The sequence below is a fragment of the Hemitrygon akajei genome, chromosome 4, assembly GCF_048418815.1.
Source record: "Hemitrygon akajei chromosome 4, sHemAka1.3, whole genome shotgun sequence".
Taxonomy (NCBI): Eukaryota; Metazoa; Chordata; class Chondrichthyes; order Myliobatiformes; family Dasyatidae; genus Hemitrygon; species Hemitrygon akajei.
Genome location: NC_133127.1, coordinates 37,605,559 through 37,629,591, shown reverse-complemented (window position 1 = coordinate 37,629,591; position 24,033 = coordinate 37,605,559). Strand labels below are relative to the sequence as shown.

The 24,033-nt window shown below is 45.9% G+C and overlaps 1 protein-coding gene across 2 annotated transcripts; it reads right to left on the bottom strand.

Annotated features, from left to right (window-relative positions):
• Positions 1–772: 772 nt before the first annotated feature.
• Positions 773–22,363, bottom strand: LOC140726255 (MOB kinase activator 1B). 2 transcript variants are annotated; one of them, XM_073042378.1, is made up of 6 exons: positions 22,194–22,363; positions 18,070–18,236; positions 16,711–16,804; positions 9,964–10,097; positions 7,371–7,534; positions 773–4,199 (listed from the first exon to the last, which is right to left on the bottom strand). In XM_073042378.1, exons 1-6 carry the CDS (start codon positions 22,205–22,207, stop codon positions 4,122–4,124), a joined length of 651 nt encoding a protein of 216 aa, XP_072898479.1. In that variant the 5' UTR covers positions 22,208–22,363; the 3' UTR covers positions 773–4,121. The 2 variants fall into 2 exon arrangements, with proteins under 2 accessions (XP_072898479.1, XP_072898478.1); XM_073042377.1 differs by lacking the exon at positions 22,194–22,363 and adding an exon at positions 19,813–19,955.
• Between the last annotated feature and the right edge of the window lie 1,670 nt (positions 22,364–24,033).

Genomic DNA, 24,033 nt, shown 5'->3' with positions numbered 1-24,033 from the left:
TTGAGTGGGCTTCCTCTGTTCCTCCTCCCCAATGGTAGTAATAAGAAGAGGGCACGTCCTGGATGTTACTGGCCTTTCGTGGTGGATGCAAGCTTCTTGAAGTTTCACATCTTGAAGTTAATTTCAGTGGTGGGGAGGGTTGTGCCCATGATGGATTTGACTGAATCTACAGCCCTCTGCAGTCTCTTGATCCACGGACTAATTTATTTATTCCCAGGTAAAAGTAGTCCATATTTCCACTGTATGGGCCAATTGAAAGTTGCTGGTTCTGACGAAGGAGCATCAAGCTAATATATTAATTCTGGCTCTGTCTCGATACAGGCACTGCCTGGCCTGTTAAGTGTTTCCAACATTTTCAAATTAACTGTACACTTCCAACACCTGCAGTGTTTCTGACTTTCGAAAGTCCTTTTCATCTTCAAACTTAACATGACAATTACATAATTTCTTGGAAAAAAACCTAAAATTCAGTAAATCAATTCAGAAAAAAAAAATCCCATATACAGGATAATCCCTTTTGTAGTTTAAGATTGTGCCAAAAATGTTTTAAAATGAAATTCTTTGGAAATGGGAAGGCATTTAAAATTTTTTTTATGTTTGTTCACCTTCCTGTTTTGTTGGAACTGAAATACTACAACAGAAATCTGTGGTCTTCTGGCTGCTTGTACATTTAACCATCTAAGTTTATTTTGAAGTAAACATTCTTGTAACTGCCTTGTGGATTGGAACTTTAGTATCTGCTGAACAACACTGACCACATCAAATTAAAATCTTACAGCAGCAAATGTGGTTTATTTTCCTGAGTGGAAGTGACTTTGAGGTTAAACATCAACATTTCAGTTAGGTGCTGTTAATTATGCAGAAATTTAAGATAATTAAGCAAGCACGTAAAGTTTAACAAATGATGCCCAACATCCAAAAAGCAGTCTGAGTCTGCAGTGCTGACGGACTAAAGAACCGCTGGAGGAACTTAGCGGGTCACACAGCATCTGTGGAGAAAGAATTGTCCACGTTTCGCGCAGAAACCCCGTGTCAGTACTGAGAGTGGAGGGGCAAGGTGGCCAGTATAAAGAGGAGAATGGGAGGGGTGAGAAAGGATTCTGAGGTGATAGGTGAACTGAGGAGAGATGTAAGATGACAGGCAGGAAGTGCCAGATAAGGGAGGGGAGCAGAGCTGGAGTTGGGATACAAGAGAGAAATGAATGATAGTTGGAGGCAGACAGAGAGAGAGAGAGAGGGGATAGAGGAAGTGAAAATGAATAAAGGGATTGCTGCATTGTCAAGGAGGAATTGTTATTTGGATCCAACATTAAACTGAGGCCTCATTGTCCCTCTCATATTAAGCAACAGATGAGCACCCTCTAGCATCCTGGGACCAGTTTATTCTACAACCAGCTGGTCATTTGGTTGTTTACCACATTACTATTTGTGGGATCTCACTGTGTGTTAGTAGGCAGCTGTGTTTCCTGCATTATCACACCGCCCACATTTCCATAGGTATTTCATTGGCTATAAAGTGCTTTTGGCAGTCCTGAGGTCAGAAAAGATGGTGCATAGATCATAGAACAGTACTGCACAGAACAGTCCCTTCAGCTCAGCATGTTCTGCCAGGCTAATTAACTGGTTATTAAATGCCTAACTCAACCAATCTCATCTGCCTCCACCATCTGAGATCTTCTTAAATGCCCCTGTTGTACTGTACTTGCCTCAACTATGAGCCTTCCAGCCACCCACCTCGAACCCTGTAGAAAACTTGCTCTGCACCTCCTTTCAACTTGCTCGTCACATTAATTGTAAGCCCTCTCATATTGGACATTTCAATTCCAAATGTCTAATCTATCCATGCCCCTCATAATTTTATAAACTTCTCAGTGCTCCCCTCACCCTCCAGGCAAAGCAACCCACATTTGTCCAGCCTCTGCTTTCAGAACATGCCCTCTAATCTGGACAGCGTTGCGGTAAAACTCTTCTGCTCCCTCTCCAAAGTCTCCATATGCTTCCTATAAGGGGGCAACCAGAATTGAATGCAATATGCCAGATGCAGCCGAATTAGAGTTGCGCAAAGCTTTCATTTGTTTTGAATTATTCGCACATATACAGTACTCATTAGTGAGTTGTCAGTTGCATAGTTTGTCATTTTTTCAGATGCAGGGAGAATCATGTTTTGGTTTTTTGTTGTTTATTTCTGAGCTGCGGGTATCACTGACAGGGCCAGTATCTATTGCACATCCCTCGCGGCCCTGGGAAGGTGGGAGTGAACCACCTTCTTACCTGGTGAGGGTGCTGTTAGGGAGGGAGTTAGAGTTTAGATCCTGTGAAAGTGAAGGAGCAGCAAGATATTTCCGAGACAGGTTGATGTGTGACTTGAAGAGGAACCTACAGGTGGTGGCGTTCCACCGTGCCTGCTGACCTCGCCACTCGGGATGACGGAGCTCAGGGGTTGGGAGGTCTCAGAGTAGCCTGTGTGAGTAACGTTTTGTCCTTTACACCGTTGCTTCTGGGTGCACGTGTGAGGAGAGTAAACTCTTTGGGCAGTGGATTGGATAATAATGAAGCAGGCTGCTTTTTCCTATAGAGTGTTGTTGGAGATGCACTCGTTCAGGCAGGGTTCTATACAAGACCCAAGGGACTTGTGTGAATATTGCCAGGACTTGAGGGCCTGATGTACAGGGAGAGGTTGGGCAGGCTACAACTTTATTCATTTAAACACTGAAGTCTAGAAGGGCAAAGTCTCGAAGAAGCACAGACACGGTAAATGCACTCAGTCTTTTATCCAAGTCCGGGCATAGGCTTAAGGTGAGAGGGGAAAAGGAAGCTGAGGGGCAACTTCTTCACACAGTACTTCCTCAGTATATGGGACAAGCTGCAGAGAAGGTAATCTGGCAGATTACCATAACAACTTTTAAAAGATATTTGGATAGGTACATGGATAGGAAATATAGCAATATGGGCCAAATGAGACCATCTTAAGTGGGCATTGACAAATTGGGCTGAAAGGCCTGTTTCCATATTGTATGACTCTATTATACTATTCATGTGGTGGGTCTAGTTAAGTTTCCAGTGGGAATTCAATAATTGTGATACCATTGAACGTCAAGGATAAGTCAATGGATTCCCTGTTAGGAGACAGTCATTGTCTGACACCTTATTGTGTAAATGGTATTTGTGGAGGCTGAACTATTGCACGTACTACTGAGCTACATGGCAGTTCAGATACAAGAATTGCAGATCCCTAGCAAACCTCAGATCTTGTTTATATTAATACCACAAGATACAGGAACCAACACTAACACCACAAGATATAGAATCAGGATTTGGTCATCAGACCCCTCCACAATTCAGTCATGGCTGACTTCTTTTTCTCACCTCATTCTCCCTTTAGCTCCTTCAATCTCTGCCTTAAATACACCCGGTGTCGAGTAGTGGATGTCAGAAGAGGTTGCCCAAGCACCGCCCTCTAGCTTCCCTGATCTCTCCACAAAGCTGAAGTCTCTTCCACAGACCCCCTCCCAGTGGCTGGGCCCTGTGTTAAAGTGTGGCCCTCGGAGATGGGCACAGTGCTCCAGCTGAGGTCTAACCTATAAAGGTCTGCAAAACAACTTCTTTGTGTGATGTGCCTATTTACAAGTTGGAGCCAGACTGCCCCTCTATCTCGACTCCACATGGATCTGTAGGAAGGGGCAGTGCTCATCACCGAGCGGTGATGACCTTGAATTGGAACAGTAGAAACCGTTAGCAATCATAAAGCACAAACCACGGCCAATCTGTGCTGTGCATATTGGTCTGCGACAGCCTATTTTTAAGAGGAGCTTGAGCCAGTTAAGCTTCCTTTCCCAGTTAGACTTCAGCCCAGGGTACATGAGCGAAAGGTTGGTAAGAGCATTCAGATTATAAACCAATGCAACACACGGGTAAAGCTATTCATCCTCCAACAGATCCAATGGATTACATCGCAGAACGTAATGAGGGGTTTATGTCCTTTGTTATGCGACAAATAGCAAAGGCTTAAATCAAATCTGGTAGCGTGCATAATTGTCCTGTCTCCATCGATGCCTGCCCAGGGTGCACTCTGCAGGACTCCGACCAGCGGTGTGCAAGGTGCTAACGACAAAGAGGGGCTTCTATCTGTCCTTGGTGGTCAGCTTCTCGATCAGTTCCTGCAATGGAGCCAGCTCCCGTCGATCGATGAGATTAAATTCCTGCATGGTGGGAGAGATGCTGGTTTAGTGATTTGGTGGAGATGGTCAGGACGGACGACATGGGCTGTGTGGTGTCAGTTGTGCCAATACTCGGCACGTCGAGCGTATGTAGAAACTGGACATTTGATCTAGCTGCTATGAGTTAGTGTTCCTCCTCCATGTGTCTCCTTCCGTCTCCAGCTACACCCCCTATTGCATTCCCCTCATCCTTCTGCTTCTCCACATGCCCTTAATGCCGCTCCGCTCTTCCCCTCAACCAGTAGTGGAGAGTTACACTTTCTCCCCACTCCCTGGCTATCCCAAACCTACTCAGATTTATCTGCAATCTCTATCGGACACAGTTCTGGATTCTTTCACGTCAAGACACCTCTACTTCCTCAAACGGCTGAGGAAAGATGGCATGTCCTCAATGACCCCCACCATTTTTTACTGCCACTCCACAGAAAGCATCCTTTGCAGATGCATCAGAGATTGATGAGGCAATTGCTCTGCACGAGACCACAAGAAATTGCAAAGAGTTGTGGATACAGCTCAGCACATTACTGAAACCAGCCTCCTCTCTTCCATTGACTCTGTTTACACTTCCCACAGCCAATATAATCAAGGATCCCTCCCACCCCAGTTATTGTACCTGCCTCAGCCATTTCCCCTGACAGCTCATTCCGGTACTCACTCCCCTCATCTAAAAAAGTTACCTCTCGGGTCTCCTTTAAATCTCCTCCTCACCCGCCTCTTATCTTGTATCTGTGCCCTCTAGTTTTAGACCCCCCAACCCTGACTTTCTACTTATCCATACCCTCATGATTTTATAAATCTCTATGTGGTTACCCTAATTTTCCTATGCTTCAGGGAATAAATATCCACTGTGGGCAACTACCTATAAGTCAGACTCTCTAGTGCAGGCAGCATCCTTTTAAATCTCTTGTGCACCCTGTGCAACTTGACAATGTCTTTCCTATAACAGGAACTGTACACAATACTCCCCATGAAGCCTCACCAATGACTTATGTAACAGCTATATGTCCCTAATCCTAAACTCACTGCCTTAACTGACAAAGGCTAAACGCTTTCGTCGCCACTCTGCCACTTTCAGCGAACTGTACACTTGTATTCCAGGTCCCTCCATTCCACAGCACTCATCTGTACCCTCCATTCACTTTAACAGTCCTTTCCTGGTTTGAATGTCCGAAGTACGTCACCTCACACTTAGAATATCTAAGTTGAAATCCGTTTTACTTTTCCTCAGCCCATCTCCCTAAGTGACCAAGTTCCTTTTGCAATTACTGCTTCCCTATCAAATTCCATTAGCAGACTTGCTAATTATGTCATGTACATTTATATTCAAATCATATATATAAACAATGGATAACAACACTGACTCTGGGTCACTTCACCCGTCACAGGCCTCCAGCTGGAGATTTGACCTTCAACCAACACACTCTGCTTTCAATCATCAAGCCAATTTTGACTCAGCCTTGAAGCTACTCTTGATTCCCATGCATCTTAATCTTTCCTATCAGCCTGCAATGCGGGACCCTGCCAAAGGCCTTACTAAACATCCACTGGCTTACCTTCATCTATCCTCTTTGGAAAAACTCCAAAAGATTTATCATACACAACCTCCCACACACAAAGCCATACTGACTATTCTTGATCAGGCCTTGCCTATCCAAGTGATGGTAGATCTTGTCTCTCAGAATTCCCTCCAGTACTTCTCTACAAATTAAATCAGTTGCACTAGCCTGTAGTTCCCTGGTCTGTCTTTGCTACCCTTCTCGAACAATGGAACAACATTAGCCACCCTCCAGGCTTCAGGAATTTTGTCAGTGGCTAATGGTGAAGTGAATATCTCTGCAAGGGCCTCTGCAGTTTCTTCCCTGCTTTCCCATAAGGTCCGGGGAAAGACCTGGTCAGGCACTACAGATCAGCCCACCTTAATGTGCTTCAAGGCTGCAAATACATCCTTCCTTGCAAGATGTAAATGATCTAAGGCCTCAGTATTTACTACCTTCATTACTTCATTACCTATGATATTCTTTTTAGTAAACATTGAGAAGAAATAGACATTAAAAATCTCAACCATCTCCACATATTAGAGGTCCTGATGGTCTTTAAAAGGACCTATGCTCTCCCTAGTCACTCTTTTACTATAAATATAACTGCAGATCCTCTTGGGATTATCTTTAACCCTGCCTGCCAAGTCCATCTCCTTCTTTTTGCCCTCCTGACTTACCCCTTAAACTTGTTATATTCATCGAGGGATTCACTCATACCCAGCTGCCTAAACTCAATGCATGCTTCTTTCTTTTTCCTTAACAGAGCCTGGACATCTCTTAACAGCCAGGTTTCCAAGAAGCTTGTATGCCTACCCTTCACCCCAGTAGGAACCTGCAGCCCTGCTCTCTGGATGGTACCTATTTAAAAGCCTCCCACTTGCCAACTATCCCTTTGCCTTGTCAACCCCCACTAGATCCTAATGCCCTCAAAGTTGGCCCTGCTCCATTGCAGGGCTTTAACCTGTGGACCTGTGTTGGGATATACTTCTGTGTGTGATGTGGGAAGTGTGAAAGGTGCAGGGTGTAGATGTGGTGCGTTGGTGTGGCACGTGGTTGTGGAGTGTGTATGTGGGAGGCGTGGGGTGTAATCTGGGGGTGTTGGGGGAGAATGTGAGATGTGAGGGCTGGGATTTGAGAGGTGTGGGATGTGGGAAGTGTGAGAGGTGTGGGATGTAGATGTGGTGTGTTGGTGTGGCACGTGGTTGTGAAGTGTGTATGTGGGAGGCGTGGGGTGTAATCTGGGGGTGTTGGGGGAGAATGTGAGATGTGAGGGCTGGGATTTGAGAGGTGTGGGATGTGAGCAGAGAGGGTGACGGGGTAACGTGAAGCCGGCAGCGTGGTATGTGAAGCGTGCAAAAGGGGTTGGGGTGTGAGGGAGGGGTGTGGGAGTCATGGATAGGGGGTTTGAGGGAAGTGATATGGAGTGTGGGGAAGGTGGTGTGAGGTGTGGTGTTGGAGACTTAGGGGATGAGGGGTATGAGGAGAATGAGTGGGGTGTGGAGGAAGGAGTGCAAGAACCCACAGCTGAGTCAGGGCTGACAGAGAGGTGAGTGGACCCAGTAACAACTGGGCAGTGATCGATGTGATGAACCTGGGAGAGAGCTGGAGGGCCTACCTGAACGAAGAAGATGAAGTGTTTGAAGGAAGTATTGAGGTGGGCTTCCTCCTGGAGCTGGATGACAGACTCAAAGTGCTGATGGTAAATGTGGGCATAGACCCGGAACAGGCGCTTCAGGATGGCTTTTGCAACAGATATGAAATTCCTGGGAAAAGGAACACCTGGAGAGAGGGAGAGACAGGGAGAGAAAGGCCAAGAGAGGGGCAGGGAGAGGCAGGGGTGAGAGAGAGGGAGAGAAAGGCCAAGAGAGGGGGAGGGAGAGGCAGGGGTGAGAGAGAGGGAGAGGCAGGGGTGAGAGACAGGGAGAGAAAGGCCAAGAGAGGGGGAGGGAGAGGGAGTCAGAGAGGAACAGAGATTTAAAGAGAAACATTGATCCAGAAAGAGGATGCAAACAGGTCAGAGAGAAATAGTGAGTGATACAATGAAAGAGAGAGATAAATTGAAAGGTAGATAGAAACAGAGTGAGACAGTGAGACAGAGTAGGAAGCAGGAGAGGGGGAGAGAGAGAGGGGGGAAAGATTTTTAATTCAACTGCAGTGATATTAAAAATACATGCACTCCCACAAGACCTTCATGTTCCCTGTGATTCCCCACAGTAACTTAATGCTGATGAAATCCTAGTTTGTAGCTAGTGTTGTCACACAGGTGTTGCAGCATTCAATGTCTACACAGCAAGCTCCCAGGTACAGCGATGTGACATTTACAAGATCATGGTGTGATGATTTTGGTGAATAAACATTGGCCAGGCACTCTATTTTTTATTGAATGTTGCCTTGGGATAATTTACAGACTGAAGGTGCCCCAGATAACTCTCTTCTCTGCAGGACATCTCAGCCCACAGTATGGTTCTCCTTCAGATTTTATGCTCAGATATTCAGTGAGGGAGTCAAAGCTACAAACTTCCATCTGAAGGCCAGGTGGGCCACGCTGAACAACCCCTGACCAGCAGTGAACAGCACAATACTCGGGTACACCAAGGAGCCACCAAATCATTCCTCAATCATTATTGTCCAAAACTCCTGCCTTGGAATGAAGATAATAAATGGGAGAGGCTGAATGATCTCTCCTGCTGCTAGATTCTGACATTGCTGCTTCATCCCACCATGCTTGCACTACTGTTTAGATCTCCAGAAATGTTTGCTGGCTAAGTTCTTGGACAGAGAATCAGGTACCATGCACCTCAGTGGAACTGGTTGGATGTGGGTGATGAGAAACATCCCCAATGCGAGCTACTAGGCATCAGATAAGAGCATCAAGCATCACTAGAGTTGCAAGCATCAGGTTGACAAGGGTCTATAGTTTTGTCTGAGAGATGAATGCTTCTGCCCTCAGAAACTTTTTACATGTATTACATGGAATACTGGAACACAAGGACCTTGGACAAAGTTCTTGGAATACTGCTCTCTGGACTCCTGTAATACTGGATTTATGGATCTCTGGAACACTAGATTCCTGGTATGGGAGGGCTGACCCATAAAGAGGACTTGAGTAATGGGCCTGGAGGTTAGAAGAGGTGAGGTTAATAATGGTTCTGTGAAGGTTTGACAGAGTGGCACAATGCCTGAGGATAAGGCCAAGATGAGAAGTATTTTATGAAGATAGTGCAAACCCTTTGAATTCCCTCATCCAGAGTGCTGTGGTCACTTAGGCACTGAGTATGCACAAGCGAGATGTTCACAGATCAATGGAAAATCTTAGTAATTAGCTTTCCAGACTAGAAGCCCAGAGACTTGGAGCAACAATCCAGAGAGCTGAGTACAAATCACACAGTGGCAACTGCAGTTTAATCTCAATTATCAAATGGTATTTGCTCAAGAACTACAGAATTGGTATAAAACCCATCTGGTCCACGATGTCCTTCAGTAGGTAGAAGAAACCTGCTGGTTTTTCCCTGTCTGAGCCCATATGTGACTCCAGACCTAAAGCATGTAGTTACTCTTACATACTCTCTGAAATGGCCCAACAAGTCAGTCAATCCAAAACCAAAGAGGGGTGTGCAATAAATCCTGGCCTAATCAGTGACATCCTGATCTTAGGAGAAGGAACAACAGGAATCACAGGCATGGCACAAAGGTCAGATATGATTCACTGATAGGGTCACCTAGAGGGCCAGGAAGGCCTTTCAGGTTCTCACATTATTACCAATATAACTTGGTCAGCTTGAGAACAAATGTCATGTGACCTTTCAACATGAATCTGGGGGAAAAAATTACAGAGATACATAAAATCATGAGAGGCATAGATTGGGTAAATGCACACAACGTTTTCTCTAGGGAAATGGAACCTAAACTAGAGGGCACAGCTTTAGGGCAAGAGCAGAAAGATTTAAAGGCGATCTGAGGGGCAGTTTTTTCACACAGAGGGTGGTTAGTATAAATTGAGTTGCCAGAGGAAGTGGTTGATGTATACACTCTACATTAACAACATTTAATAGACAGTTGGATAAGTATATGGAGAGGAAAGGTTCAGAGGGAGATGGGCCAAAGGCAGGTAAATCTGACTAGCACTTTGGTTGGCATGGATACTGTGCTATATATTACTCTATGACTTTAATTCATTGCAACAATATTTGGCATGGTCAAATATTTACCTATTTTTGACGGGAAAAGGGTCTCATCATCCAGCTGCTCTTGAACCCAGGTCATCAGGTAATCGATGTACTTTGGGGCTGAACATTTAATTGGCTTCTTAACATTGGTTCCATCAGCCCAGTGATATTCATATCTGTAGATTATCCAGGGTAAACAGGAGAAACTACAATTATATAAGGAATGGAAAGCACAGCAAGAATCTAGTTAACACTTAAGCGCCAGTTAGGCCTCAATTCACTAGTGTGAGTCTCTGTTCCTTGTGTATTTACACAGCTTCTCCTTGTTCCTTGCTGTTCATGTCATTCACTCCCTGTGGGACAGGATTCCATTTCTCCTGTGTTCTAGATAAAGAAGAAGAAAAAGAAGAATTGCCCTTAACTCGGCAGTGGAGTTATCGGGGCATCGCCATGATGTCTGTAGCAAGCTATTCTTGTTTTCACAAGGCTGAGTTGCTAGCTCGACGCTCAACCCAACTTGGATTCGAACTCGGGAACATTTGCTCCAGAGTCCGGCGCTGATATTATTGCGCCACCAAGCAGGACTCTAGATAAAGAGCTTTCTTCTAAATTCCTTATGCGTCTGTCTGACATTAATGGCCCCCAGGTCTTATCTCACCTGCAAACAGGAACATCTCTGCACCAGGCTGCCCTAGATTGCTACATTGTTCAAGTTCCCATCCTCATTTTTCCATTGGAATGAAGCCAGCCTGGCCAATGTCCGCTGAGGGTTGAACACTGACGTTGCTCCCATGGAGAGTGGCGGGGGATAGTACAGGTCAGCTTTCTATAGAGCAAAGTGTTATCACCAGATGAAAATGGCTGGAACACAAATAAATGACACCAAGATTGGTAGGGATGTGCAAGGACATTCTTAGACTACAGAGTGATTCTGAAGGTTACATGGTCGGCACAACACTGTGGGCTGAAGGGCCTGTAATGTGCTGTAGATTTCTATATTCCATGTTTGCTGAAATGGGCTGAGAGATGGCAGAGAGATATGAAATAATGCATTTTGGGAATCGTAATGAGGCAAGGACATTGACCATGAATGGTAGGGACTTGGGGACTATTGAGGAACATCAGAGAGTGGAATTAAGGACTGCAGTGTGTTCTCTTCAGGTTATTGTGCTCAGTTGCCTAGAGTGGGACTTGATTCAACCTTCAAAATCAGAGAATATTTCCAATTTAACCACAGCCAAATGCAAGCGTAAAATATCTCCCAGCTCACATCAACAGCCAAATACATGTCAGCATTGGAAGAGATATATACCAGTACTGACATGGCATATTTATAATATCTATTTTTAAAATGAATAAGTATCTGAGTGCACCCTCAGGAGGACAGTCAATTACATTGTTTCTGGTGCAATTACTGATCAACCACAGGTTTACACATCATGTGTGCTTACAAAAAGAGGTTGCTGCAGATGCTGGAAACATGAAATAAAACAGCAAGTGCTAGAAACATGCATCTGCTCAGGGATCGTCAACAGAGAGAGAAATTATAGTGTTGGATTAGGGTGTAGAACTCTTCTTTTCCTTTTAATTTCCTTGTAGTTTAACTTTCCTATGCTCACTTCTATTTTTATACAATTATCTATATACATGAATTTTCCAGCAATTATGGTTGCTGCTGCCAATTTTTGTTTTGGCAGCAGTTTTGGCAAAAAAGTTTTGCCAATCACCTTTCCAGCTCTTAGCTTCACCCCACCCCCCTCCGGTCTTCTCCTATCATTTTGCATTTCCCCCTCCCCCTCCTACTTTCAAATCTCTTACTATCTTTCCTTTCAGTTAGTCCTGACGAAGGGTCTCGGCCCGAAATGTCGGCGGTACTTCTCCCTATAGATGCTGCCTGGCCTGCTGCGTTCCACCAGCATTTTGTGTGTGTTGATCGAAAGCAGCAAGCTGGCTGCTGGCTGTGTGCCCAGAGATCTGAATTCTTTGGGCATGAATTAATCAGTCTGATGGCCTGGTGGAAGAAGCTGTCCCGAAGCCTGTTGGTCCTGGCTTTTATACCGCGGTACCCTTTTTTCAGATGGTAGCAGCTGGAACAGTTTGTGGTTGGGGTGACTCAGGTACCCAATGATCCTTCGGGCCCTTTTTACACACCTGTCTCTGTAAATGTCCTGAATATGGGAAGTTCACATCTACAGATGCGCTGGGCTGTCCGCACCACTCTCTGCAGAGTCCTGCAATTGAGGGAAGTACAGTTCCCATACCAGGCAGAGTAATGCAGCCAGTCAGGATGCTCTCAATTGTGCCCCTGTAGAAAGTTCTCAGGATTTGGGGGCCTATACCAAACTTCTTCAACTGCCTGAAGTGAACGAGGCACTGTTGTGCTTTTTTCACTACACAGCCGATATGTACAGACCACGTGAGATCCTCGGTGATGTGGATGCTGAGGAACTTAAAGTTGTTCACACTCTCAACCCCAGATCCATTGATGTCAATAGGGGTGTGCCTGTCTCCATTCTCTGTAGTGTCCCAATTGAACAGCTGTCCCTCAATCAGCATCAGGAAAAACATGCATCCTGCCTGGTCTATCCCATTCACTTTGGATGTTCCTGGCTCACATCCAAACTGAGAAAGCTAACCCAAAGACTTGGATTTCCAGAGCACCTTTGATATCTGTAGCTGTACTTTACAGGCAGCAGAGTACTGTGGCTGTGTGGCCACTGCTGTATTTGAGGCAAACATGGGAATTAGTTGGTGCACTCCACAGTAGTAAGAGGGGAGATGAAGGGTGCTGTTTCCTGAGAGACACAGGAGTCTGCACCTGGAAATCATGAACTGAGAAGTCAGCATATGGAAAGTGCTACTAAAGAAAGAGTTGAGGCAGGAACATTAACATATAAAAGATAACTGGACAGGTACATGGATAGGAAAGATATGGGTCAAATGCGGAAAAATGCACCTAGCTCTGCTGGGAATTTTTCCGCAGGGACGAGTTGGGCTGAAGGTTCGGTTTCTGCGCTGTACGACTCGGTGATTCTGACCGCAGAGGCTGGGATCTGGGCTATAAAGCAAACTGCTGGAGGAACTCAGTGGTTCGGACAGCGTCTGGACTGCTGCTTCAGGCGAGGAACAGACCCCGGATAAGGAATCCCTCCAGCTGCACAATATCAGAACGCCTGCCTCGCTATGGTGCTGGATGGGAGGTGGACCTTAGGACCCAGGGCCGAGCCTGCTTCAAGCTCCATTAATCGCGACAATTGAATCAGATAACGCAGCACAGAATGTCTGAAGGCCCAGCTCCTCAACCCATCCTCCATGAAACGGCACAGTCTGCTGAAGCAACAGGTAAACAGCTGGACAAACTCAGTGGGTCGGGCAGCATCTGTGACAAAGGGATAGTTGACACTTCACGTCAAGTCTGCTGACTGTACTCGAAATTTGACTTTGAACAAAATGTACGTGCAAATCTTTGGCCCTGCTGGTGACCATGCGACTTGGGTCTGTGTAGTCAGCTGAGATCTACGGACTGGGGAAATCAGCTGCATTATTAGCAAAGTCTGAAGTAACTCTGGGCACTCTCGTGACACTCCTGATCACAATGCTGCCTGCTAACGGACTGCAAATGTGCTGACAGCTGCTTGCAGTTGTCTGAAACACAGAGGACACACTTCTGCTTTTCCACCACAAGAACAAAAATTAGCTGGAAACACTCAGAGGGTCAGTCTGTATCTGTGAAAAGAGGAATAGAGCCAACAGTTCAGATCTCAGCTGAAATACAGACTGCCCATATCCCTCTGTAGATGCTGCCTGACCCACTGAGTTCTTCCATGCTTTGTGTGTTGTTCCTGATTCCAGCATCTGCAGTCTCTTGTGCCTCGACCCTTCATTAGAACTGGGAAGGAGATAAGGGAACCTCACTGAGCTGCAGGACCCCCACCTCCTCTGACAGGACAACACCCCCTTCCTCCACGTACCATCAGCCTGGATTTCTGCTGTCGGTCTTTAGTGTGGGATTGGACACGCAGCCTCCCTGCAAGATCTCTGCTTCCCCAAATGACTCAATACTTTTCAGGATGTGAAAGCTGAGACTTGAACTCAAGTTCCCAACTGCGTGCATTGAGGCTCAATCTGCTGAGAGAAAAACCTCACCCCCCCCCACCCCCACAGTCTTGCCAGTGGACGAATAGTGGCATTGACCTCCAGAAATAGCATCTGGCTTTAGTACGGAAGCTTTCATTTTACTGGATGAGCTGAGGGTGCCTGAATTGTGCACAGATTCACTGGTTGAAATCTGATCTCACAGTGCATGGAGCAACCTGCAACGAGATGTACAGGGAGCCACTGTAGGGCGTGAGGGCTACGGACAGTCACAATGAGAGTGGAGGGGTGTCGGGGAGAGTGCCTGTGAGAGTGGAGAGGGAAGCAGCTGGGGTGGATTTAGGGAATTGAGGCAATCGGGGGAAGGGATGGTGTCAAAGCAGGATTGTGTCCCGAAGTTTTGGTGGGGTAACTGGGGTAAGGTCAGGGCGGGGAGGATGGATTCAGAGCTCAGTTTGCCTCAAGTCAGTGATCGGGAAAGGGACGATCTGGGATTCAGAACCTCAGCCAGTGAAAACAAATAGACACGGGCTGGGCTCATCACTGCTTTCCGGCTGAGGCAGTCCAACACTCTCCCAGTCCACTCCCTTTTTGATATTTGTAATCTGACTTTGCACTTTCCTGCTGCCAGAAAACATCAAATTTCAAGTCATATAACTGATTCTGGACTCTCGCTCTACCATCTTCAACACAGCTCATGCAAAGCCCCTGGCCCACTCCAGACCCTCCTACCACACAACCCCGACAGCTCAGAGAGCGCAGGCGTCTGCTCGCTGCGGCAATCTCACCCGACCCCCCCAGTGACTGGGTCATGACCCACCTGACAACAGTACATCAGCCCACACTTTCCCAGTCTAAGACCCACATTGTCTGATCACTAAACGTTGGTCCCAATTGTCCACTGCCGTTCAGGAAGTGGAGGTTGCCGAGTTTTGTCAGCAATGTCCACTCCCTCCTCTCCCCCTCCCATCGGGGAGAAGATACAGAAGCTTGAAAACAAGCAACAGCAGATTCCAGGACAGGTTCTATCCCACAGTTACAAGAATTGTTTACAGACCTCTTATTTCCTAAACAAGAAGAAAATTCAAAAGTCAGAGGTGCAAAGGGATTTGGGAGTCCTTGTGCAGGATTCCCTAAAGGTTAACGTGCAGGATGAGTCAGTGGTAAGGAAGCCAAATTCAATGATAGCATTCATTTCAAGAGGACTAGAAAATAACAGCAAGGATGTAATAAGGCATTGGTTAGACCATACTTGGGAGTATTATGTGCCGATTTGGGCCTCTTATCTAAGAAACAATGTGCTGATATTGGAGAGTGTCCAGAGGAGATTCATAAGAATGATTTCAGCAAGGAAAGGTTATGAACGAGGAGCGTTTGATGGCTCTGGGCCTGTACTCACTGGAGTTTAGAAGAATGAGGAGGAGGAAGATCACAATGAAACTTAACAAATCTTCAAAGGCCTACTAGATACAGTGGATGTGGAGAGGATGTTTCATATATCCAGGGAGTCCGAGACAAGAGGGCGTCGCTTCAGAATAAAGGAACGTCCATTTAGTACAGAGATAAGGAGGAATTTCTTTAGCCACAGGGTGGTTAATCTTTGGAATTCATTGCCACAGATGGCTGTGGAGACCAGGTCATTGGGTATATTTGAAGAGAAGGTTGATAGCTTCTTGATTAGTTAGGGTGTCAGAGGTTATGGGGAGAAGGAAGGTGAATGAGGCTGAGGGAATAACAAATCAGCCGTGATGGAATAGCAGAGTAGACCAGATGGACAGAATGGCCTAATTTTGCTCTTATGTCTAATGGTCTTCCAATTCCAATTCCTTCCTCTCAAAATAAAGCGAGTTTGACCAGACTTTGGAAACTAGTTTTTCGCAGCACAGTAGAATAGATGATGTCTGAATCCCACAGAGACTCCGGCACCTCTCTCTTTTTAGAAGTTTGTGAAAATTCAGCATGTCATTTAAAATTCTGACTCACTTCTAATGATATGTGGAGGAGAATATATTGACTGGCTGCATCGCAGCCTGGTATGGAAACACCAATGCCCTTGAACAGAAAAGCCTTCAATAAGTAGTGGATGTAGCCAAGTCCATCATGGATAGAGCCTTCTCCACCAGTGAGCACATCTACATGGAGTGCTGTCGCAGGAGTGCAGCATCCATCATCAGAGACCCCCACTGTCGAGGCCATGCTCTCTTCTCACTGGAAGAAGGCACTGGAGTCTCAGGACCTACACCACCAGGTTCAGGAAGAGTTATTACCCCTTAACCCTCAGGCTCTTGAACCAAAGGGGGATAATTTTACTCAACTTCACTTGCCTCATCACTGAACTGTTCCCACAATCTATAGACTCACTTTCAATAAATCTTCATCTCACGTTCTCGATATTTATTGCTTATTTGTTTACTTACTATTACGATTTTTTTATCTATTTGTATTTGTACACTGATTGCCTGTACTGTTGGGGGGTGGTCTTTAATTGATTATATTGTGTTTCTTGTACTTACTGATAATGCCCGCTAGAGAATGAATCATGTGTATGGTGACAAATATGTACTTTGATAATAAATTCACTTTTACCATTGAAATATGAACTATCTGCTCAAGACAGCTGCCTAATTAAACCCCAGAAAAAGTGACGTGCTGGAAGAGTACACGAAGTATCAGGGCTTTAAAGCGGTAACATACTTGGGACCAGCCGACATAACCGGACAGCTCTCCTCACTGCAGAAGTCTGTTATTGTGCCGTACAGCATGTTGATCTGGTTGAAGAAGTCCACCGCTGGGTTTTCATTGGTTGGATAAAAGACAAAGATTACTTCAGTTAATACTTGTCAGTTTAGCTAGCTTCCACATGCTTTAAGCAGGCTCTGATGAAGGGCCCTTGACCTGAAACATTACCAGCTTTATTTTTTCTCCATGGATGCTGCCTGACCTCTGAAACATTCAATAATCAGAGCCAAATGTCAGATTGCCCTTAGTCTTTGAGCCTGTGTTAGTCTTCTTCTTGTCTCATGCTTAGAATGTTGTATATATTCCTTCTCCGTGTATTAATCCTGTTTCCTTTGAAAGATATCACATAATCTGCTCTGGCCACCATGAATAAATCAGCAAACCCTGTCTTGCACCTTTATAAAGCTTTTGTTGTCCACAGATGCCCTTCCCTCAGGCAAGACTATCAAGAGATAACAAACAACTGCCCGCTTCTTTGACGCCTACATTTAGGATCTTGGTGTGTCTCAAATGTGGACATAGATTGCCCACGTTTCAAAATAAACTCCAGGAGATACTAAGAAACTTTCATCTCATTTTAAAAGCTTGCAAGGTGAGAAGGAGAACGGTGACTACAAGCTTCTGAACGTGGACGGGAGGAAGGTGGGGAGGAAATGAAGAGGAGTAGAGAAAGAGGGATGGATGCAACAACTTTTACAACCTGAGGGTGTCATTAACATGTTTTCCACCCAAAGCAACATTTGTGGATGTGTAGACCCAATTGCAATTCAGGAATCACAGCCACCATCCGTTGTTCCTTTTTGCACTTTGGGTGCATTGGGTGGCATTTTTGCTGTTTCCATGGCATTAGTCTGTTATTTTTACAAGGCCTAGTTGCTAGCTTGGTGCTCAACCCAGCATGGATGGAAAGCGTGCAAGGAGCCAGCGGGATTCGAACTTGTGACCATTTGTTTAGAAGTATGGTGCTGATGCCACTACCCCACGAGCTGGCTAACACAGCCACCATTTGGCACACAACAAGCTCCCATCAACACCAATGTATTATGATTTTTCTTTTAATGATGTCACTTGAGAAATAATTATACTACCGGAAACCGTACAGAAACAACTAGCCACATCAAGCTGAGGCCAAGCTCAGCACCCATCCCCTCCGCCCACCCTTCTCCCGCTGCATACCAGTGTGCACCCACCCAAAGCTAAGCTGCTACAGCCTCCAGTACGGCCCTCACTTCCAGCTAGAGGACCCCTCCCCTTGCCACCCAACCCCGGCCTCTCCCCAGCCTTGCTGAGCTCTGGTGTGGCAGCATCACTCACTGTTGACGGCGATCCACTCATTCAGATCTTCACCGTCCGGTAACATAACAGCCAATCGCAGATTGCCACTGCCCAGTGTGGCCTCAGCATGCTTCAGCAATTTATACTGGTGAGACCCTTCTGGAATGTTCTTCTTTGGTTTGAACGTCCGGGAGGAACGACTCCCGCTGAAAAACAAGAACCACAGATGCTAACGTGAACTGACAATGCCTCAATTTAACTTTCTCACTTCACATCATTCCTCTCTCTTGTGCTTTGCAGAGATTCCACCAGTCCCCAATCTTAACCGCCCTCCACTGGGAGGGTTAGTCATTGTTCAAAGCAAGGCATCCAGCGGAGAAGGTAACGCTAATTACTTGCAGTATAGTTGTAGCACTGGCATTGCTGATTTAAACCTTTTACAATGATTGTTCCAGCCGCCTACCCACCATACACCATGTGCCACTTCCACCCCCAAATCCACAAGCGGGGAGGAAAATCTGCCAGAATATATCCACCTACATGAAACCCAGCCTTCCTTCCACTGACTCCGTCTAGACTGGGCCAACTCCAACACTGACTCTGTCTAGACTGGGCCAGCTCTCGATCCCCGACGTGCCCTCTTCTCATTACTACCAAGGAAGAGGTACAGAAGCCCGAGCAGCCAAACTCAGCAATTTAGGAACACCTACTTCCTCTCTGCCATTTGATTTCTAAACTCTCCATTAAATCTACCTCACTATTCTTTTGCATTAATTAATTAATTATTCATTCATTTACAGAAACGTAGAAACTCTACAGCACAATACAAACCCTTCAGCCCACAAAGCTGTGACGAACATGTCCCTACCTTAGAAATTACTAGGCTCACCCATAGCCCTCTACTTTTCTAAGCTCCATGTATCTATCCAGAAGCCTCTTCAAAGACCCTATCGTATCTGTCTCCATCACCGTCACCAGCAGCCCATTCCACTCACTCACCATTCTCTGAGTAAAGAACTTACCCCTGACATCTCCTCTGTACCTACTTCCAAGCACCTTAAAACTATGCCCTCTCATACTAGTCATTTCAGCCCTGGGAAAAAGCCTCTGACCATCCACACGATCAATGCCTCTCATCATCTTATACACCTCTGTCAGGTCACCTGTCACCCTCTGTCACTCCAAAGAGAAAAGGCCAAGTTCATTTAACCTATTCTCATAAGGCATGCTCCCCAATCCAGGCAACATCCTTGTAAATCTTCTCTGCATCCTTTCTATGGTTTCCACATTCTTCCTGTAGTGAGGCAACCAGAATTAAGCACAGTTCTCCAAGTGGGGTCTGACCAGGGTCCTATATAGCTGCAACATTACCTCTTGGCTCATAAACTCAATCCTACGATTGACAAAGGCCAATACACCGTATGCCTTCTTAACCACAGAGTCAACCTGCGTAGCAGCTTTGAGCGTCCTACGGACTCAGACCCCAAGATCCCTCTGATCCTCCACACTACCAAGAGTCTTACCATTAATACTGTATTCTGCCATCAAATTTGACCTAGCAAAATGAGCCACCTCTGTATTTAACTAACTTACAATATTTTTATGCCTTGCACTGTACTGATGTTACAAAACAACAAATTTCATAATGTGTCAGTGATAATAAACCTGACTCTGATTTTGATTCTGACTGACTTCAGCCTGCTTTGAGAAAGCAGCCAACATCAGTCCGGATGAAGCGTCTCCATCTGAAATATTGATTGTCTATCCATTTTCCTCATTTACCTCCACAGAGGCTGCCAGATCCACTGAGCTTCTCCAGCATTTTGTGAATTACTCCAGATTACAGCATCTGCAGTCCTTTGGCATGTGTCTCTCCATGTCAGTATAATCAAAAAACCCACTCCAGTCATCCCCCTTCCACTGGGCTGAAGACACACAAGCCCGACAGCGCATACTCTACCGCCAGGCTCAAGGTCAGCCTGCATAGGACCAACACTGAACGACTCAGGATCTGTTTGTCCCCCTCTGCCATCAAATTTCTGAACAACACAAATTCTTTTTAATTGCACTATTTATTTATTTGGTAATTTATAGTAATTTTTATACCTTTGCATTGTACTATTCTCAGACCATATAAATCAATGATAATAAACTTGATTCTAATTCAATCTCCCCCAAGCTCTTTGCAATTTATACTTGTTTTCTCATTTTTCACACAAGATGCTGGAGGAACTCAGTAGGCCAGGCAGCGTCCGTGGAGGGAAATACACTGTGAACGTTTCAGAGCAAGCGGTTTCTGAGATACTGCCTGACTTTCAGAATTCCTCCACATCTTGCTTACTGCTCCAGATACCAATCCTGTGTTTCTCACTTTCCCGGCTCTGAGAAAAGAGCCCCCAACCTGAAATATTATTACTTCCAACTGACGTCACAAAGCTGCCGAGTGCTTCCAGAATTCCATCAGACTGTGGAAGCTGGGAATTGTAAACTGGGGGGGATGTGATGGAACGCAGTCCTCTGTAACTCAGAGGTAAGCCTCACTCTACATGTTCTCAGAGATCGAGTCAGGCATTCACATGCAATAAACCTCACTCTGCACCACACTGACAGAAATAGAATGAGGCATTTCTTAAATTTGCTTATTCATGTTTGGGAACCTGGGGACCATTGACGAGGCCAGCCCCAGAGCCCATGAGAAAGTCCGTGGAAGCATCTATAACCAGTTGGAACACTTCAGGGGGCTACTTAACGGTCACCCACATGGGGCGAGTCTCATCTCACACAGAGATCAGACTCCCTCCCTGAAGGCCATCAGTGAACACCCTGGGCCTTTCTGACATTCCTGAGTTCTCTAGTCCACATTTCTACATCTAGTTGTTCCCCAAATCCCAAATTATTGACTGAATTCTACAGCATATTCCAAGATGAGAAATTATGCAAAAATTATATATGATACAACTGTGACTGTATGCGAAGATGTCAAATAATGCCACAGATTCGAACCTAACACACTGCAATTGATCCAATCCATTCTAATTCTACTCTACTTCAACCCGCCAATTTCATCCTGACAATCCAATCTGATACATTCTAATCTGTCACATTCTATACTGACACGTTCCAATCCAAATCATTCCAGTCGGACACATAACTGAAAGACACATTCTGTTGGGTGGGGGGAGCTGTAGAGGGCTGCAAACTCAGCCAGTTCCATCGTGGGCACTAGTCTCCCCACCACTGAGGACGCCTTCAATAGGCAATGCCTCAAAAAGGCAACATCCATCATCATCAGGGATATGCCCTCTCTTATTGCTACCATCAGGGAGGAGGTACAGGAGGCTGAAGACACTCACTCAGTGTTGTAAGACCAGCTTCCTCCCCTCTGCCATCAAATCGTTGAGCAGACCGTGAACACCTGGACACTACCCCACGTTTCGCTCTTAATTATTTTCTATATATTTTACAGTTAATTTTGCACTTCCCTTTATCAAACTCCTCGACATGTCACTGATAACCCGATTTTGATTCTGATTCTAATCAGATATATTCCAGTCCAAGATATTCCAAACCGATATATTATGAATGGATAGATTTCCAGATACATTCTAATCTCACACATTTCAATCCATTTGAATTTATTCCAATAGGATACCTTCCAATCGATTAGATACATTTATATCTAATGCATTCCAATCTGACACCAAACATTCCATACTGACATCTTCGAATTCAATTCATTCCAACTGGATACATCCTAATCAATTAAATATTCAATTACGATGCATTCAATCCAATCCTAGTCCTACCCTGTACCTCCCACCACATTCCAGTCAGATACATGTTGCATGCCGGCCTCAAACATCGCAGCGTGCCATATTGTAGATCTGACACTGTTGGACGCCGACTCGTTCCAACCTGATGCATTTCTAACTCGAAATCTGACACATTCCCTTCGGACACACATTCCAGTCTGAAACAGCCCAGCCTGCCAATCTCGCTCACACAGTTCCTAAATCCTCCACCGTCCTGGCAGTCTCCGGTGCGGACACACACCAGTGCTTTTCCAGCTCGCTCCGCTGCACTCGAAACCAGCGTCTCGCAACGTGGTGGGCAGTGAGGAGACTCGCTCGGGGTGGAACCTGCAGTCCAGTCACCGTACTCACAATAAAAAGCTCATTCTCCCCGCCTGGACTCCCTCGCAGCCGGCAGTAACGGGTGGAACGGAGCCCGGCGCTGTTGCAGCGGGTTCCTCTCCGACACTCGCGAGATTGCACCCCGCTCCTCGGCTGCCGCCTGACCTCCCCTGCCCGAGTCAGATGACTTGCTCTCTCGTTGGAAGCCGGCCCTGCCTGCAACATGTGGATGACAGCGCGCAATACGGCCGGATGGACCTCCCCACAGTCGTCTACAGCCCCCGAAGTCTGCTAACCACCCGCGCCCCTCTGCAAGCTTTTCCACCTCCACCTTCACAGATGTTGACCTGCCCGTTGCATTCTGCAGAGTGCATTTTGAAACGAGAAAGAGAAAAAATAAATCTGCAGAAGCTTAAAATCCGAGCAACACACACGAAATGCTGGGGAACTCAGCAGCCCAGGCAGCATCAATGGGCAAGAGTAAACAGTCGACATTCGGGCCAAGACCCTTCATCAGAACCCTCACCTCGGATGCTGCCTGGCCTACTGAGTTCCCCCAGCATTTGGTAAGTGTATTTTGAGATTTTTTTTCTCGTTCTGCGTTCAAACTTTTAATTCTGCATCAGGGAATACATTTCTAAAGCAACCCACTGGGGGTTGACTAGTTTGAAATGCGCAGAGGCTGTGATTAACGGTTTTGAAAATGCAAACAACAATAAACTACAGGGCAACACGCACAGTCCCAATGCAGGGTCCCGACCCGAAACGTCCACTCATTATTCATTTCCATAAATGCTGCCTGATCTGCCGAGTTCCTCCGGCGTTTTGTGCGCCAGAATCTCGTGTTCGTAAGCGAAGTGCATCGGGGAGGGACATGGCAGAGGACTTCTCTTGACATTTCTCCGGATTCCGGCGGCTGCAGTTTCTCGTGTCAAAAAGTTTAACTGTCGGCATGTTTCTCATTCGCTCCACAAAGTCTGCATTCCCAAACGGAAGCACAAGTAGGGTGTGCAAGGCGCTGGATGCTGGAGCAAATGAAAACAGATTGTTGCAGGAACGCAGCGGGGTCGATCAACAATCAAACAGGGTCTCGACCCGAAACATGGTCCTTCTCCCGACGCAAAGTGCTGTCTGGCCCGCTGAGTTTGATGTTCTGTTGCATTTATTTTTACAAAGCTGTTAACAATGAACTCTTGGCATTTCAAACTATTTCATACACAAGTGGTTGCTTTAGAAATGCAATCGCTGATGCTGCGCCAATTGAAATAACGATAATTTACGGGGGGGGGGAACACAAATGATGCAAAATGTTTCACCAACAGGTTTAAATTTTGAGACCTCAAGGATAAAGGGGGCACTTGGAAAAATAATTGTCATATGATCTGTCAGATTCACCATTGCAGGCACAGTTAAATTGGCAAACAGATTTATTATTGTCTCAGAAAACTTTCCTTGTATACCGTTCACACGGTTTAGTACAAATGTGCATTAAAGTACTATAAAGGAAAACAAAAAACAGCATGACGAGTTACAGAGAAAGTGCAGTAAAGTCAGAGAATAAGAGCCGAAGTTTAGAGCAATCCGGTAGGATTCAGTATTAGCATTGCGCAGATTTCAGGGGAGACTGTGGACTCAGCGGCTCCCTCTGACACAGGAGCGGAAGCGAATAGCTTATAGTGTATTGACTGCCTCCAAGCTTTGTCACCGGAAGCTGAGATTTTGCAGGAATACGTGAACAATGGAACATGCAACCACCACCACCACTTGCTATCAGATGGCGCAGTCTATCCGCATCTGAATGTGGGCGCCCTTACGGGGGAGTACAAAAGGAGGTGCCGTCCGTGGCGATCCGCCGTACCTCTACCTCCAC

Bases quoted from the DNA above. Each gene is read 5' to 3' on its own strand.
- LOC140726255 (XM_073042377.1), bottom strand. From the start codon at position 19,940: ATGACTGGAGTGGGTTTTTTGATTATACTGACATGGAGAGACACATGC. The intron at 10,098-16,710 runs GTATGTTACCGC...GATAATCTACAG, and splicing joins GTTATGTCGGCTGGTCCCAA to ATATGAATATCACTGGGCTG. The intron at 4,200-7,370 runs GTAGGCCCTCCA...CCCACCATGCAG, and splicing joins ACTTCATCTTCTTCGTTCAG to GAATTTAATCTCATCGATCG.